Here is a 13,786-nt window from a genome sequence, read left to right on the forward strand (position 1 = left end):
GACTGACCAAAGTCAAATTACAATTCAAGTCTATCCCAGACTGCTACAAGCTTAAACATGTATTAAACGTGTTCTGATCTTTAAATTTTATACCTGTGGTCATTCGGTGAATAAGTCTGGCGGTAATGAGAATTGTAAATGCCTTTTTTGTAAATGTTTTCAGAATTAAGAGCTGCCGGACAGTCTGGTATTGGAAAATTAGTGTGAACCTGTACTACAGGGCGATTCGTTTGGGACTCGTTCAATGCACGATTGCGCAGTCATGTTTTGAATCACACGTAATGAAAAACATACCTTGGTCAACTGCTTCATTATAAAAAGCTAAGAATCATTCCATTTGTATTTCGTGCTCATCTTTTTGTTTTACTCAGTCCCGAGTGAATCGTCCTGTAGTTTGTTATTTACATTTTTGTTTAAATCGAATGTTTTGGAATCGTTCGAATAATTATTCAAGAATTTCATTAAGGTAGTCATCTTTCTTATCCAATATATTCCTGATTTGTTGAGATAGTGCTTCTTCATAAATGATCATGCGCTGTGCAAAGCTCTAATAAATCTAATTCTTTTCTTATTCCATAACAAAACTGCTCAAACTGTATTGTTTAAAATATACTAATTTTTTCTGAAAGATTTTGAGATACTCTTACAAAATATAATTTCTCTAAACTGACAGACATATAGCTTCCGTTTTAACACAATTGACAAAAAATTTGCTAAGTTTCTACAATAAAATTTTGTAAACTTATACATACATTTTTCTTCAACGTAGCAAAATATTAAAATTTGGGTTCTTCGAATTCAAAGCCGCAGATATAACTATTAGTATCTGTTTCAATCACAATTTGTCAAATGTATATATATTTTTCAATGTATTATAAGATTATGATCTGAAAGTAGGATTTAATATATTGTTTTACAATAAATTTTCCATATTTTAATAATATAATTGTTTCGTTCAAAATTTATACAAACGATTTTATTGATGTCGTCGAGATTTGAGACTTTTCTGCTATGCCGTGGGAAATTGTGCCCAGATTAAACTTTTTAACCGGCTGATTTTTATTAATAATGTTCATAAATTTCAATTAGCTAGGTAAGGAAGTTTAAAATAATCAGAAATTTACTGTGTATAATGATTGTAATTATTTCTTGTTAAAAATAATAAAAATCTTTTAAATACTGTTTTGAAATTTTGAGTTTTTTTTTAATCATTTGTCACATTTAGAGATCTATAGATCACTCTGAGAAAACAAACTCTGAGTAACTAATTAACTTTTATTAAATAATAATTATTTTTTTCCGTCGCGTACGATAGACTCGGCTCTGATTATTATAGTAGGATTTTAAAAAAAACTGTATTTATTTGTGATGTAATTATTTCACTTTTTACATTACATTACTATACAAATTTGATTTAAAAACATTCACTCTTCCAAATTTCTAAATTTTCCTCGCATGTGTTTTGGGAGAACGACGACACCTGGACAGGGAACCTGACCCGGAATCTCACACATGCAGTGCCTGTCGCATCCTCTTCCAAAGTTGGCAGGATTGTCTTTCTTCTCTTTCTGCTTTTCTTCTTCAGCCAGAATGTCACTGAAATAGAGATCAGAATTACCAGAAATACAAATTTTTGTTTATTTTTAATAATAAACTTACTCGGATTTGCCTAAAATTCTTATTAAGTGGTTCAAGATTTCGTCTTTTGTCTTTCCTTCTATATCCACGACGACATCTTTTAAGTCCTCTGAAAAATTTATAAGATATCATATTTACTTGAATCGAGACGCCTTAATTTCTACATGCCCATCCGTAGATTAATTTGTCTCGAAATGTCTATTAAAAATAATGCAATAAATACTGATCTGTTGACAAGTAAAGTAATGAATCACTGTATTCTGTGGTAGCAAAATCAGAAATGTCTTCATTTGCCTTGTCTTCTGAAATCAACACTAATGTTTTACTTATTATATGTGTGTAGTTTTAATTTTAGTCTTAGTAACTAAAACTATGCTAATCAACACTGATTTAATGTTCACATCTTCCCAAATGCAATCGTACTCGGTGCCATATAAAGTATCAGAATGCAATATTTCCCGAAAGTGCCGCAAGACTTTTTCTGGTATTTTCATCCAAATACTTAACGTTACCATGATAGACTAACAAGACTGAGCTAAGTTTATCTCTATTATTAGTCTATTATGGAAAAGACTACCAACAGATAAAACAGCTAGCTAAGTGAAGAGAGAAGCTATAAGACTACATACATTCATGTTTGCCCACCAACCATTGATTGAGGAGAGAGAGAGAGAGAGAGAGAATGAATAACAAACTAAAAGCAATCTCTCCATTTTTCATAGATGGCACAACTTTGTTTCTCCGATTTTTGTTACTCCTTTATCTGCTCGAGTCTTTTTCCTTATATCTTTCTTAGCTAAGATTGTATCTACTGTAGACCTGTTGAAGTCATAAGTCATCTGCCTACCATATCAGATACATTCTGCCAACTCTCTATCTTGGCTATTATCTCTCGTTTAGTTTCTATAATGAATACAGTTCTTGACATTCCTCTTTCTTTAGGCCCCATAATAATATCAGTTTATTTAAATACAAAGTTCAGAAAAGCATTTACAAAAATTCAGAGAACAGAAATTAACTGCAAAAAAGGTTACGTCTCTTTCCATAAACTACATATAGATGTTATTAAAATATAGTTTCACAAATCTTAAACGCATCATCACTTCTTTTCGTGTTTGTTCTGCGAGGTATTCGTTATCCGAAAACGCGTTTGTCGTCGGAACATAAAAATCTTTCGTGAAAGTGTTCGTCCGATCGCCCACTGTATTCCGAATAAACGAAAAATACTAAACAATTCAAGAAACCTTACAGGTTTTTAAAAGGGTCCTGGAATTGTTTAGCAGTTTTAGTTTAGTGGAACTGAATGTTAAAAGGACTAATAACAAAACCTTATATTTCTTTTTAATAATGGTAATATTGCAGTTTACGGTAGCTTTGCTTTTCCAAAATATATCAGATTTGCATCGACAGAAATAAACGAACGAACCAACAAACCACGGCTCGTTCTTCGAAGGAAACAACTCGATTCCGGTGGCGTGCGGCGGCATTCGACGACGGGGAAGCCGTGCCGGCCACGGACGGAACCGTCGAAAGCACAATACGATATTTTTGTGCGTAGCACGCACGAACCAAACCGCGCCGGGTCGGCGCTCCGTAAAGAGGAGGCGCGTAACAGACCGCTTTACGCGATTCAAATATTTTTGCCACGGAAGCCATCCCGTATTCGACGACACGGCTCTTCCGTCGTTAGTATTCTATCGTATATTCAAATATACGATAGCAATCTCGTCATTTTTTTTCAGACATAGTATAGAAATTTGTAATAAGATACATAATGCTGTTAAAAAATACTGTATTCATTTTAATTAATTCAAAGCACGTTAAAGTAGGAAAATAATTGCACAACACATTTATATTTTATAAAATATAAGGGAAGCGGCGCTTTCGCGGGTTCCGCGGACGGCACACCACCTCTCGATTCGTTAGGGTCAAAATTAACAAACTTTATATCGGACGTACGGTACGCGACCCACGGGAAGACGGCTCTCGAGAACGGACGTCGTCGACACTCGGTAAATAGGGTATAAGTCACGGCATTCACGCAATTTGTATAACACATTAAGGAAAAGATAAAAACTTACCAAACCAACACCTAATAAAAGGATTGGGTGTCATCTCATTAAGAACCACCACTTGAATGTTAGGATTCTTATACTGTAGTTGGGCCAAATGCCAAAAAACAAAATCCCTGCAATAGAAATATTTAAATGTACTGTACGTTATTTCAATTAACTGGAAGAAAATAGTCTCGGGGACAGTTATTGTTCCACTATACTATCTTTCAACTTATCCTAACCTATATCAGGATGTATTTTTTATATAACATTATATAAATTTTGCCGCGTACTGCGACAAATTACGACGATAAATGAAGAAATAATAATAATAAATAAAATCAAACAAAGTAGGAATGATAATTTTATAAATCAGCAGGCGAAGCGATGAGTGCCAAGATGGCGCCGGCTAGTAAAAAGGAAATTTCGATTTTATCGAATGTAACTAAAATCATTATACAATAAATAATATGTCGGTTAGATCCATTCTAGCGAAATAAAAGACTTAATATAAAGACAAAAATGCACTTATTCTCTCACCTGGCACCTCGGTGAAGATCGCCGTCGGCATTGAAATTAATACTAAATATCTTAACTCGATCTTTAAAAACTAATCTTCCTTTTTGTAAATACTGTAAAGTGCGCCTGATGGGCGCGGGTCCTATTTTGAAAGGCATTTTTTGCCTACTTTAACGCTTCCGCGGTAACCGAGTGCCTCCAGCCTCGGACAACGTGCTCGGAAGACACGTGACCCACAAGCAATCACGTGACCCGCTTCCAGTGCGGTATTTTTCGAAATTGAATGGGCGTCCGAGTTATATCAAATGATATTTGTTTGGTTTTATCGTTTCGTAATTTGTTTTTAGTGTGTTTCGGACAATATAAAGTAAATGGAAAACGAAAGGAAAGTGTGTTTTGTTTATGACAATGATTACTTAAGAGAAATGAACAGATTGCCCAGAGTGGAAGGTCGAGTAAGTCTTCTATTTCTCTCGTCAATTTCATACTTATGTAAGGTTTGTTTCTATTGGTTTACATAAATGGCAAAATGCCACCAATTACTTTAATTAGTTTAAATGCGTACAGTTTATCTTAAAATAATAGAATTAAGATACATTTATTAAGTATTCGACAAATGTACTCAAAATAAATACAGTATATAAAAAATATGTACGAGTGGCATCACCTCTACATATATACACAGGTTACTTACTTACAATCAGTATATCGTGTGTTAATAATTTTTCGATATTATGCACTAATACGTGTACGTACTGGTACGTTAGTCTTTGATTTGCCAATTTGTGTTGACGGAATGTTTCGTAGGGAATGGATTAAATTATTCTTTCGATATTTGGAATAAATCGATAACTAGAGACGTTAAGCGCCGGGCGGCCTGCCGGCAGCTCCCCTCCGAGAGAAGTCCGTCGGGAACACGAACGGTCAAATGCCACCTAGTGGAAAACTCTAAAATGGAGTAGAATGCATTGCGAAAGGAAAGAAACCGTAAATACGATAGCTTTCTTATTTTTCGTTTCCGGTCCAAAAGTAGGGTATCGTCGAACTCGTCTCGGTCCCGAGTTAACGTATACGGTGGAACCTCGGTATACGACCTTAATCCGTTCCCGACGTTTGGACTTATACCGAATAGGACGTATACCAAACCGACCTTTCCCATAAGTAGCAATGTAAAATTGATTAATCCGTTCTCGTGTAAAAAAAACCCTCTCGATATGATATATTAATAGGGTTGTAAAATAATTTAAGCACTGTTTGAGCACATTAATAAAAAAATAAATTTTATTATAGATTTTTAAAGTTATTACAGTATATTGTATTATATTATTTAAATCATTAAATCAAAATCAAATCAAACCAAACTCTCCTTAATACTAATAATCCGTTTAGAAGTTGATTAAATCCCTTTTGCCACGTTAGCAGATTTAATAATGTCTTTATTTTTCACGATTGTAGATGTCGTCGTTCTCGGAACAGTTAAACCTCGAACGCCCGTGTCACCTTCGTATTTCTTAACAATCTCTTTTTTCGGTTCCATTGTGATTCTAGTCATTTTTTTAGTTTTCTGTTGCTTTTCATTTGTCTTTTTGCAATTCATCATCAATAAAAATAATAAAATTTTACTTACAAATTAAAATCAGAAGAAATTTAACAAAGTTATAAACCGTGGGACCACAAACGAGTCTGGTCTAGTACACCGATAGTGTTACTTGTTCGTAGATGGTGCGTGTAATTGAATTAAGTCGTATACCGAGCAAAATTTGTTTTGTCCAAACGGGACGTATTCCGAATTGGACGTATTCTAAAGCAGACGTATACCGAGGTTCCACTGTACAGTGGTGCCTCATATAACGTACTTAATCCGTTCCAGGTGCACGTCCGTTAAGTGAAACGTTCGTTATACGAAACGCATTTTCCCATAGAAATACATGTTAAAACATCTAATTCGTTCCGCAGCATAAAATAATCGTACTGTATCATTAAAAAAATGAACGTGGGGTGCGTTCTTTTATTCCTCCGCGTAACTCTGCGCGAGCGACATCCGTTTAAAAATTCCTGCAGAACGCGTTCCTAAATTCCGGCGGGAGTGCGCACCGTCAAACGGCAAAAACAGCCGCTCGTAGCAGTAGTTTACGGTGGAAAGCAACATGGCATCCTCCATGGCTTCAGATAGTTTCATTTCTGGGTCCATTATGTGGTTCATGAACGAAAATTTAGAAATTGTGAAAGCGCGAGTTGCGCACGCGGTGATGTGTCTTTACGAATTTTTTTCGAATGGTAGCCGACATTTAAATTTTTTTCGTGTCTATTTTGAATGTTCTTTCAACAAATAATCCATTTTATGGTTAAATTTTACAACTGGGACCCTTCTTTTGCTTTTAAAAGCTCATATTTTAGAATTATAGATTCCTCCATCACGATATTATCGATAGTGCAGGCGCTACCATTTTTTTTTCTTTCACCGTCGTTCCTAAATGTCTACAAACAGCAGCGCACTCCCGTAGTAGCGGAGACGCAGAACGACCGCTATTAAAGAACACATTCACGAAGCACTCACCAATTATGCCAGAAAGTCCGTTGTTCACAGCCAGTCCGTTGCTCAAGTCACGTAACGGCCAAACAGAAAGTCTGTTGTTCGCAGCGTTCGTTATTCGAGGCGTACGTTATACGAGGCACCACTGTATACTCAAAGTCCCGAAATTCCATACGGTGCAATCTATACAACAGCCGTATATTAAAATAATCCAGATCTCCAAGATCATATAAAATGTCATAGAATGCACACAGCTTAAATATTTATTGAAATCTCGATAAAACTTCTAACTCAATTATCAAAAAAAATAACCAGCAAAATACTCACTTGAAAAGCAAATGTTTTCATTCATTTTTTTAAAAAAGACATCTTCAAGCTGGTGTTTTAATATGGAATTGCACAATTTTTGAACAGTGTAACTTCTACATTGCAGTTGCTGCTGATTGAAGGTTACATGACCACTGTTGATAGACAGAAATATAAATATATATATATATATAATCTTGCAATCCCTGCAAGATTTATGATGAATGGATATGTATTTCCATGGAAATATTGGTGTTTTTAATGAATTATCATATTCACTATGCAGAAAGAAATTATTTAAATGTATTTTTTTCTTTAATTTCAAATGATAAATTTTTTTTTTACAGAATGTGTTAAGTATTTTGATCAGCTTTTATATATAAAATATTTTAACGGTTATGTACAGTCTGATTGGTTTCGACTAAAATCACCAAAGTGAAATATGCACAATCCTGTATACATTTTTACACCTTGTTTTAGATTGTTTTCAAAGATTGTATTTTTTTTTTTTTTTTAATTGTATTTCATAAAATATGATTAACCTTGAAAGCATACTTTATGAAAATTTTATATTTAAAAATACTTGTAAGTGTATTCTTTATAACATTTAAAGTTTTTCATTTTTTCAATTGTTTTAATGTGTTCTAACGTAGCTCATTTATATATTTTTATTGTTATTGGTTACACGAGGGATTGAAATCATTTATCTCGATCAGACTTTTTTTAATGTAACTAAAATAAGTAAATAAATAAATATATTTTTCAGTGCTTTGACTTACTTAAATGTTCTTAATTCTTTAAAGTTAATTCTTAGCTTGAAGAAAGTATAGATATTTCATACATATTTTGAATACAAGTCAAACACAAAAGGGGTTTGTATCATTGCACATATTGCTAATATTAGGCTAACAAAGATAAGTAGTAATGTAAAAATGGAGGCAATAATACAGTAGGAAGACAGTTAACATTAGCTATAAGTTTTATTTTTCAGCATGTATTCTAAGTACCCATAAACATTAATTGGTTTCAAATTAGAAATCTACAGAACAAAAAATGTTTGTACTCTAAGTTAATACCAAAATGATATTTCATTAGTTTTCTATGATTTTAATTAATTCAGCAATTCTATGAGGCATTGGGTCTACTAATCCATGCACTTTTTTTGATGGAATTCTGTTCTGTTCTTCTGTCATAAAGGTTTGAAGTTGTTGACACTTCAAGATTATGTGAGTCAGCATAACATTGAACTCTTTAAATATAGTCAAACATTGTTGATTGTGTTCTAGCAGGCTATGGCATCATATTCTGCCATAGCCTGCTAGAACAAAACTTAAACTTGGTTTTAAGTTAATGTTCATATTCATACTAACTAAAAACCAAGCCTGTATTATCTTGGCAATGTGGGGTCTGGCTTTGTCTTGTTGGAAGGTATAGGACATTCTGGAGAACAAAACTAACTTAAATGGCTGTAAACAGGTTTCAAGGGTGCCAATGCAGTCAATGTACAATAGTACCATCACAGTTCAACTGTAATAGTTTCCCTACACCATTTACTGACATGCAGCTCAGACACTAACAGAAGTTGGATTAACAAATACACACCAACGAAACCCGATAATTTAACCCATTCACTTATGGCTGTTGGATGTGTTGTAGAAGTGGGATTTTTCATCACTCGTGCAAAACAATCTGGGTTATTAGCCTCGTTTCACATTTAGATAATCTTATATGTATCATTTCATACATAGTCTATCTGACCATAATATTTATTTCCGCATCTTCACAAATCACTTTCTAATACCTTTTGTCCAAATAAGATGACAGCATTTGTTTACTGCAGTAAGAAATAATTTTTCTTTAGCATGATAGAAACCATAGCCTATTCTTTTGGTATATCTTTGTACCTCAGACACACTTAGCCCAAGTTACCAGATCAGTTAAATTCTGGTTTTTATGACTGTACTGATACAATATGTTTCCTTCCTGTATGTCATTTTAGATTTTCAGTTCATTTAGTGTATTGTACAATTGACTGAACTTTAAGATTTGGGCATTTCAATTGTTTGGTTATTTGAAGGTATCTTTGACTCTCTTTTTTCTTCAATAAAGATTTGTCTTCTTAGATCTTCAGAAAGCAGCTTTTATTGAGGCATTTTATCAAGTTAAGAACATTTGTTGCATTTATCAGCTTGCAAACAACTCCACTACAACTTCTCAGTAGCCTTTTTAAAATACATGCTGTCCAGTAAGGTTTTACACAACATTTGCATGCCAGTATGAACTATATTGAATGCTATAGACTAAAACATTGAAAATTATTTGAGTTTTCTTAGCAGTTCCTGTTTTTCTCGTAACAGATATGTATATTGTTTTGAAACCTTTTAGAATCATAACCATAAACTTCTAGTAACATCTATCCTACATAATGTCAACTTAGTGATTCAAGAGAAGAGTGAAAGCTCAATTCTCTACATTCTGAGCTGAAATTTACAAATATTAAGTCATACTTTCCACACTATTTCCCACAGAAACCAGTTAATAAAACTTAATGTAGTCAAAAACATCAGTTTCTTTAAGTTTTATTAAATTGTTTTTGCTGGAAATATTGTGGAAGGTGTGACTTAATATAGAGTGCAAACTGCTTTGCATTTGACTTTCTATTCTATTTATTTTCTAAATACAAAATAAAGTTTAAAAATAAATTTTGATTTTCAGGCTTACGTAGTGCACGAATTGATTAAAGCTTATCGTCTGTTGGAGTCGATTACTATTTTGAAACCGTGTCAAGCAACAGAAGAAGAATTAAAATCCTTTCATACGGAAGAATATGTAGAATTTTTGAAGAGAATAGAAGACATTAGTGACTTAGAGAAGGAAGACTTGTTGAATATGTGTGAACAATTTGGATTAGGTAAACTAATAGTGAAATTAAGCAGTTCAAAGTAATAGAGATAAGAAAATTTTTAATTATTTTACAAACTTTAAAATGTGAATTTCATCATTTAAAGATTATGACTGCCCTGTGGTAAACAAACACTATACCATGGTGACTTGGCAGGCTGGTGGGACTTTGACTGCAGCTCGTGCATTACTGAACGGTACTTGTACTATTGCCATTAATTGGGAAGGTGGTTGGCATCATGCTAAAAAGTAAATTTATTGCGTTTGTTTATGTATTAAAAAAGAAATGACGCTTAATCTAATGTTTTAATAAATAATTTCTACTTTAGAGATGAAGCTGCAGGATTTTGCTATATTAATGATCCCGTACTTGCCATTTTAGAGCTACGTTCAAAATTTGACAAAGTACTCTACATAGATTTTGATCTGCATCATGGTGATGGTATGTATCTTAATATTTTTATTAATGTGTTTAATTGTGCTTTATATCTATGAAACTTTTATTTAGGTGTAGAAGATGCATTTGCCTTTACAAAGAAAGTAATGGTTGTATCTTTCCATAAATATGGTGAAGGTTTCTTTCCTGGTATGTTACTAACTTATATTTTCAAGTTTTATAATTTTAACTATTTTAAGTTTAAAATATTTTAATATATTTAAGCATTAAAAAACTGCATAGCATTAAGTAGTTGCAGTCTCTTCTTCCCTAATGCTGATTGATCCTGTTGTGAGTTGAACTTTCAGGTAAAGAAAAAAAATTGTGGTATATTTTAATGTTCATGTACTGGTCTTCATATTGAAAAATTCATAAAACATCATCTGGTATATGAATTAATTTCTGTTTCATTTAAATGTATACAAACAACAGTGCATATGAATATCATGTAATTTTGAATATTTAGTGTCTTTATAGTTCTTTTTTTTATTTATAGTCAAATATCCCAGTTGGTGTTTTTAATTGTTCTACAGAGTATTCTTGAGAACATACTACTTTCTAGTCAGCACTTATGCATTATTTTCAAGTTAAGTAAAAAGTAAATTATTAAATTAGTACACATAAATATTAAATTAAAAAGTTTTATGTTAACTTATGTATAAAAATATTGAAAAGTTCTATTTTTCAATATTTATATACATAAGTTAACATAAAACTTTTTAATATTTGTATGTACAAATTTATTCATAAAAGTTTTCTAATTTCAGCTTCTTTTTTTGCCTTTCTTTGCATGTCATGCAATTAGTTCTAGTAGTAGGTCTACACCATACATTCTCCAATTTTCTTTTAATTTAATGTTTCACAAATCTCTACACAAAGGAATTTTAAATTTAATCTAAGAGCAGAGAGTTTAATGTTGCAATAAAATTTTGACATTTAGTACTGAAGTACTACTAACATTTCTTCAGGATCAACATTTATGTCATTCTCATTTATTAATTTATCTAAATTTTTAGACAAGCTTTTGTAGTATAATTCTATTAGTTTCTCAATGTTTTTCTTGAAGTTTCTTCTCCTTTAATTGTTGTTTTTTAAATTATATAATTTGATAAATTAAGGACTTATACAGAAACGTATTTTACAGAGATGGACAAATTAAGTTCTTTAAATGGTCACATTATGTAGAATGCATTTAGGATGATAGACTTATCTTCAGTTGCAGAGTATTTCTTAACTCTTTAAGCTCTGAAAATTTCTTCCTTCTGTGTATTTGGAAACAATTGGAGAGATGAACATATTTAGTTCAAACCATTTATGAAAATTTCTGAAAATACAATACAACCTGTACTTCAATCTGACTTCTTTAGAAGTCACAGGTGACAGTTGTGATGACTGGATAAACAGTAATTCAAATGGTTTTGTTATATTTGAAAATATCTTTATCTAATTCTGTTTTATATATAAAGAAGAAAGTTGTATCTATCTGTTCTTTATGTATTTGAAGACATTATGAGCAAATACACTTTCTAAAAATTATCTTCTCGGTCGGAAAAAGTCAATGACTACTTTTTATTTGAAAAAATTTGTTCTCTGTCTACAATAGGATAACTTATGTATCTAACTAATGAAAGTGTGGCATTCTGTAGTGTTATAGTACTACTGAACATCACACTGTGAGCAAGTACAGGATATGTACCTAGAGATTTGAAGTTATTACATGTTTAATTACAATTCCTAGATCAGGTTTTCATTGATACCTAGCTTTTGTAATGGGTCACAATAAGTACTTTTTGGATCATTTTGCACCTTTTTCATTGTCAAGAGTGAACAGTTATTGAGCAAAATGGCAGCAGATAAATTATTCTGTAAGTGAACTTGCATGTTTATTTTCAGTTGCAACTTCTACATATATCTTTATAGATATGAAGTTTTCAAGCAATTTATAAGTTTATTGGCCATTGTTCCCATTACAATAATGGACAGTATTTGATGAAATTATATTGCCTTACTTGAAAACTAGAATTATTGTATTTAAGCAAATTCAAAAAGAAGAAAATAAAGATTATTCAATAGCTCATTGTAAGGAACTAAGTCCGAACGTTATTTTTATTTTATTATTATTTCCGTTTTATTATCTTTTGTTTGGGGTTTATGTTTATTTAGGACGAAGGTTCCCCACCACTCTCTTGTTAGTAATGAAAAATGAAGATAAAACAACTCACGGAGAAATAAGCGCCATAGGAAACATCTTGCGCACTTGCGCTGCCCAGCGAAAGTAACAGTCCGCAGAAAAAAAAATGGAAGGGGGAGTCCCCACAATCACTAGTAGAGAAATACTTGATAAACCGTCTTAAACATCCCAGAAAATTATGATAAATATTTTGTAAACGGTTTATAAGCTTTGTCGGAAACTTAAAGCTGCCAGAAAAGAAAGTTAATGTTAGCAACTAAGTATGTAAATAAGGGGAGTAACCCAGCTCAAGTGTGACGTCACCTCACAGTATAAAACCCGTACGTTAACCGAAGAAGGAGAGGTGATTTCCAAACCGAGGTGATTTCCAAATCGAGGCGACTGTGAGAGCGAGGTTAATTCGAAAGCGAAGTATTTTCTGATAGAAGTCCAGATTGATAATTGGACGATCCAAGGTGTTAAAGAGGAGTTCAATTGACGATTTGACGATATCGAAAGGATTGAGGAAATAGTTTTCTTCGTATAGTGAGGTGACGGATAGACGTTTAATTAGTAAGAGATTTTGTTCATAGTTTCTAAGTATTTGATTTGTCGAATTTCAAAGGGGAATTACTATTAAGTTAAGCTAAGTAGCTAAGTTTATTGTCGGGTTGACTTGTTGATTTTCGTTAATAAATTTTGTTTGGAATTATTGACATTTGTACGTAGTACGTTCTAGTTATTAATTAAATATATTTGAACTTTTGATTTGACTTGGTATTTATCGTTATTATTACTAATTTTTCGGTGCACGCTTAAAAGCCCAGGCCTGGCAAACTAATCTCGAATCCGCGTAAAGTACCCGTTAGGTTAACGGAAGTTTTACCGACCGTAATTATAGTCGGTTTCCTAAGCTACTAAAAAAATAGTACTTTACATCATTAAGTGAATAAAATGAATTAATTTTATTTTAAAAAAATAATTTTTTTTTGTATTCAGGTACAGGTGCTATTACTAATGTTGGTTGCGGTAAAGGAAGATATTATAGTGTGAATGTGCCTCTTCATGATGGAATTACAGATTCTAAATTCTGCAATATTAGCACAAGGTAAAATTAATTTAAATATTCTATAATTGTATAAATTGACTTGCTGTTGTATTTCAATTTGATTTATGAGAAAACACAGATTATGTATCTGTTGCATTGTGAAAGTTATTAGTTCTCTTAT

General features: G+C 32.4%; 2 protein-coding genes across 3 annotated transcripts in view; one reads left to right on the forward strand and one right to left on the reverse strand.

Annotated features, from left to right (window-relative positions):
• Window positions 1-1,336: 1,336 nt before the first annotated feature.
• On the reverse strand, window positions 1,337-4,369 carry mRpS25 (mitochondrial ribosomal protein S25). The gene is made up of 4 exons (XM_067289183.1): window positions 4,233-4,369; window positions 3,720-3,826; window positions 1,660-1,747; window positions 1,337-1,596 (listed from the first exon to the last, which is right to left on the reverse strand). Exons 1-4 carry the CDS (start codon window positions 4,367-4,369, stop codon window positions 1,425-1,427), a joined length of 504 nt encoding a protein of 167 aa, XP_067145284.1. The 3' UTR covers window positions 1,337-1,424.
• Window positions 4,370-4,428: 59 nt separating this feature from the next.
• LOC136990731 (histone deacetylase 8-like) overlaps window positions 4,429-13,786 on the forward strand; it is a 44,267-nt gene continuing 34,909 nt past the window's right edge. The window contains exons 1-6 of one of the 2 annotated variants that reach the window (XM_067289157.1): window positions 4,429-4,703; window positions 9,766-9,961; window positions 10,059-10,200; window positions 10,281-10,393; window positions 10,460-10,537; window positions 13,557-13,665. In XM_067289157.1, the coding sequence (XP_067145258.1) occupies window positions 9,940-9,961; window positions 10,059-10,200; window positions 10,281-10,393; window positions 10,460-10,537; window positions 13,557-13,665 (464 nt within the window). In that variant the 5' untranslated portion in view covers window positions 4,429-4,703; window positions 9,766-9,939. The remainder of the gene's footprint in view (window positions 4,704-9,765; window positions 9,962-10,058; window positions 10,201-10,280; window positions 10,394-10,459; window positions 10,538-13,556; window positions 13,666-13,786) is intronic. The other variant, XM_067289156.1, reaches the window with a different exon arrangement.

This window comes from Centruroides vittatus, unplaced genomic scaffold, assembly GCF_030686945.1.
Source record: "Centruroides vittatus isolate TY-2023 unplaced genomic scaffold, ASM3068694v2 contig_134, whole genome shotgun sequence".
Classification (NCBI taxonomy): domain Eukaryota; kingdom Metazoa; phylum Arthropoda; class Arachnida; order Scorpiones; family Buthidae; genus Centruroides; species Centruroides vittatus.

What these genes read in the sequence shown, in the direction of transcription:
- mRpS25 (XM_067289183.1), bottom strand. Translation starts at nt 4,369, where the DNA reads ATGCCTTTCAAAATAGGACCCGCGCCCATCAGGCGCACTTTACAGTAT. An exon ending in TTTTATTAGGTGTTGGTTTG is followed by an intron (nt 1,748 to 3,719) that starts GTAAGTTTTTAT and finishes TAAATTTTTCAG; the next exon opens with AGGACTTAAAAGATGTCGTC. An exon ending in AGAATTTTAGGCAAATCCGA is followed by an intron (nt 1,597 to 1,659) that starts GTAAGTTTATTA and finishes TCTCTATTTCAG; the next exon opens with TGACATTCTGGCTGAAGAAG.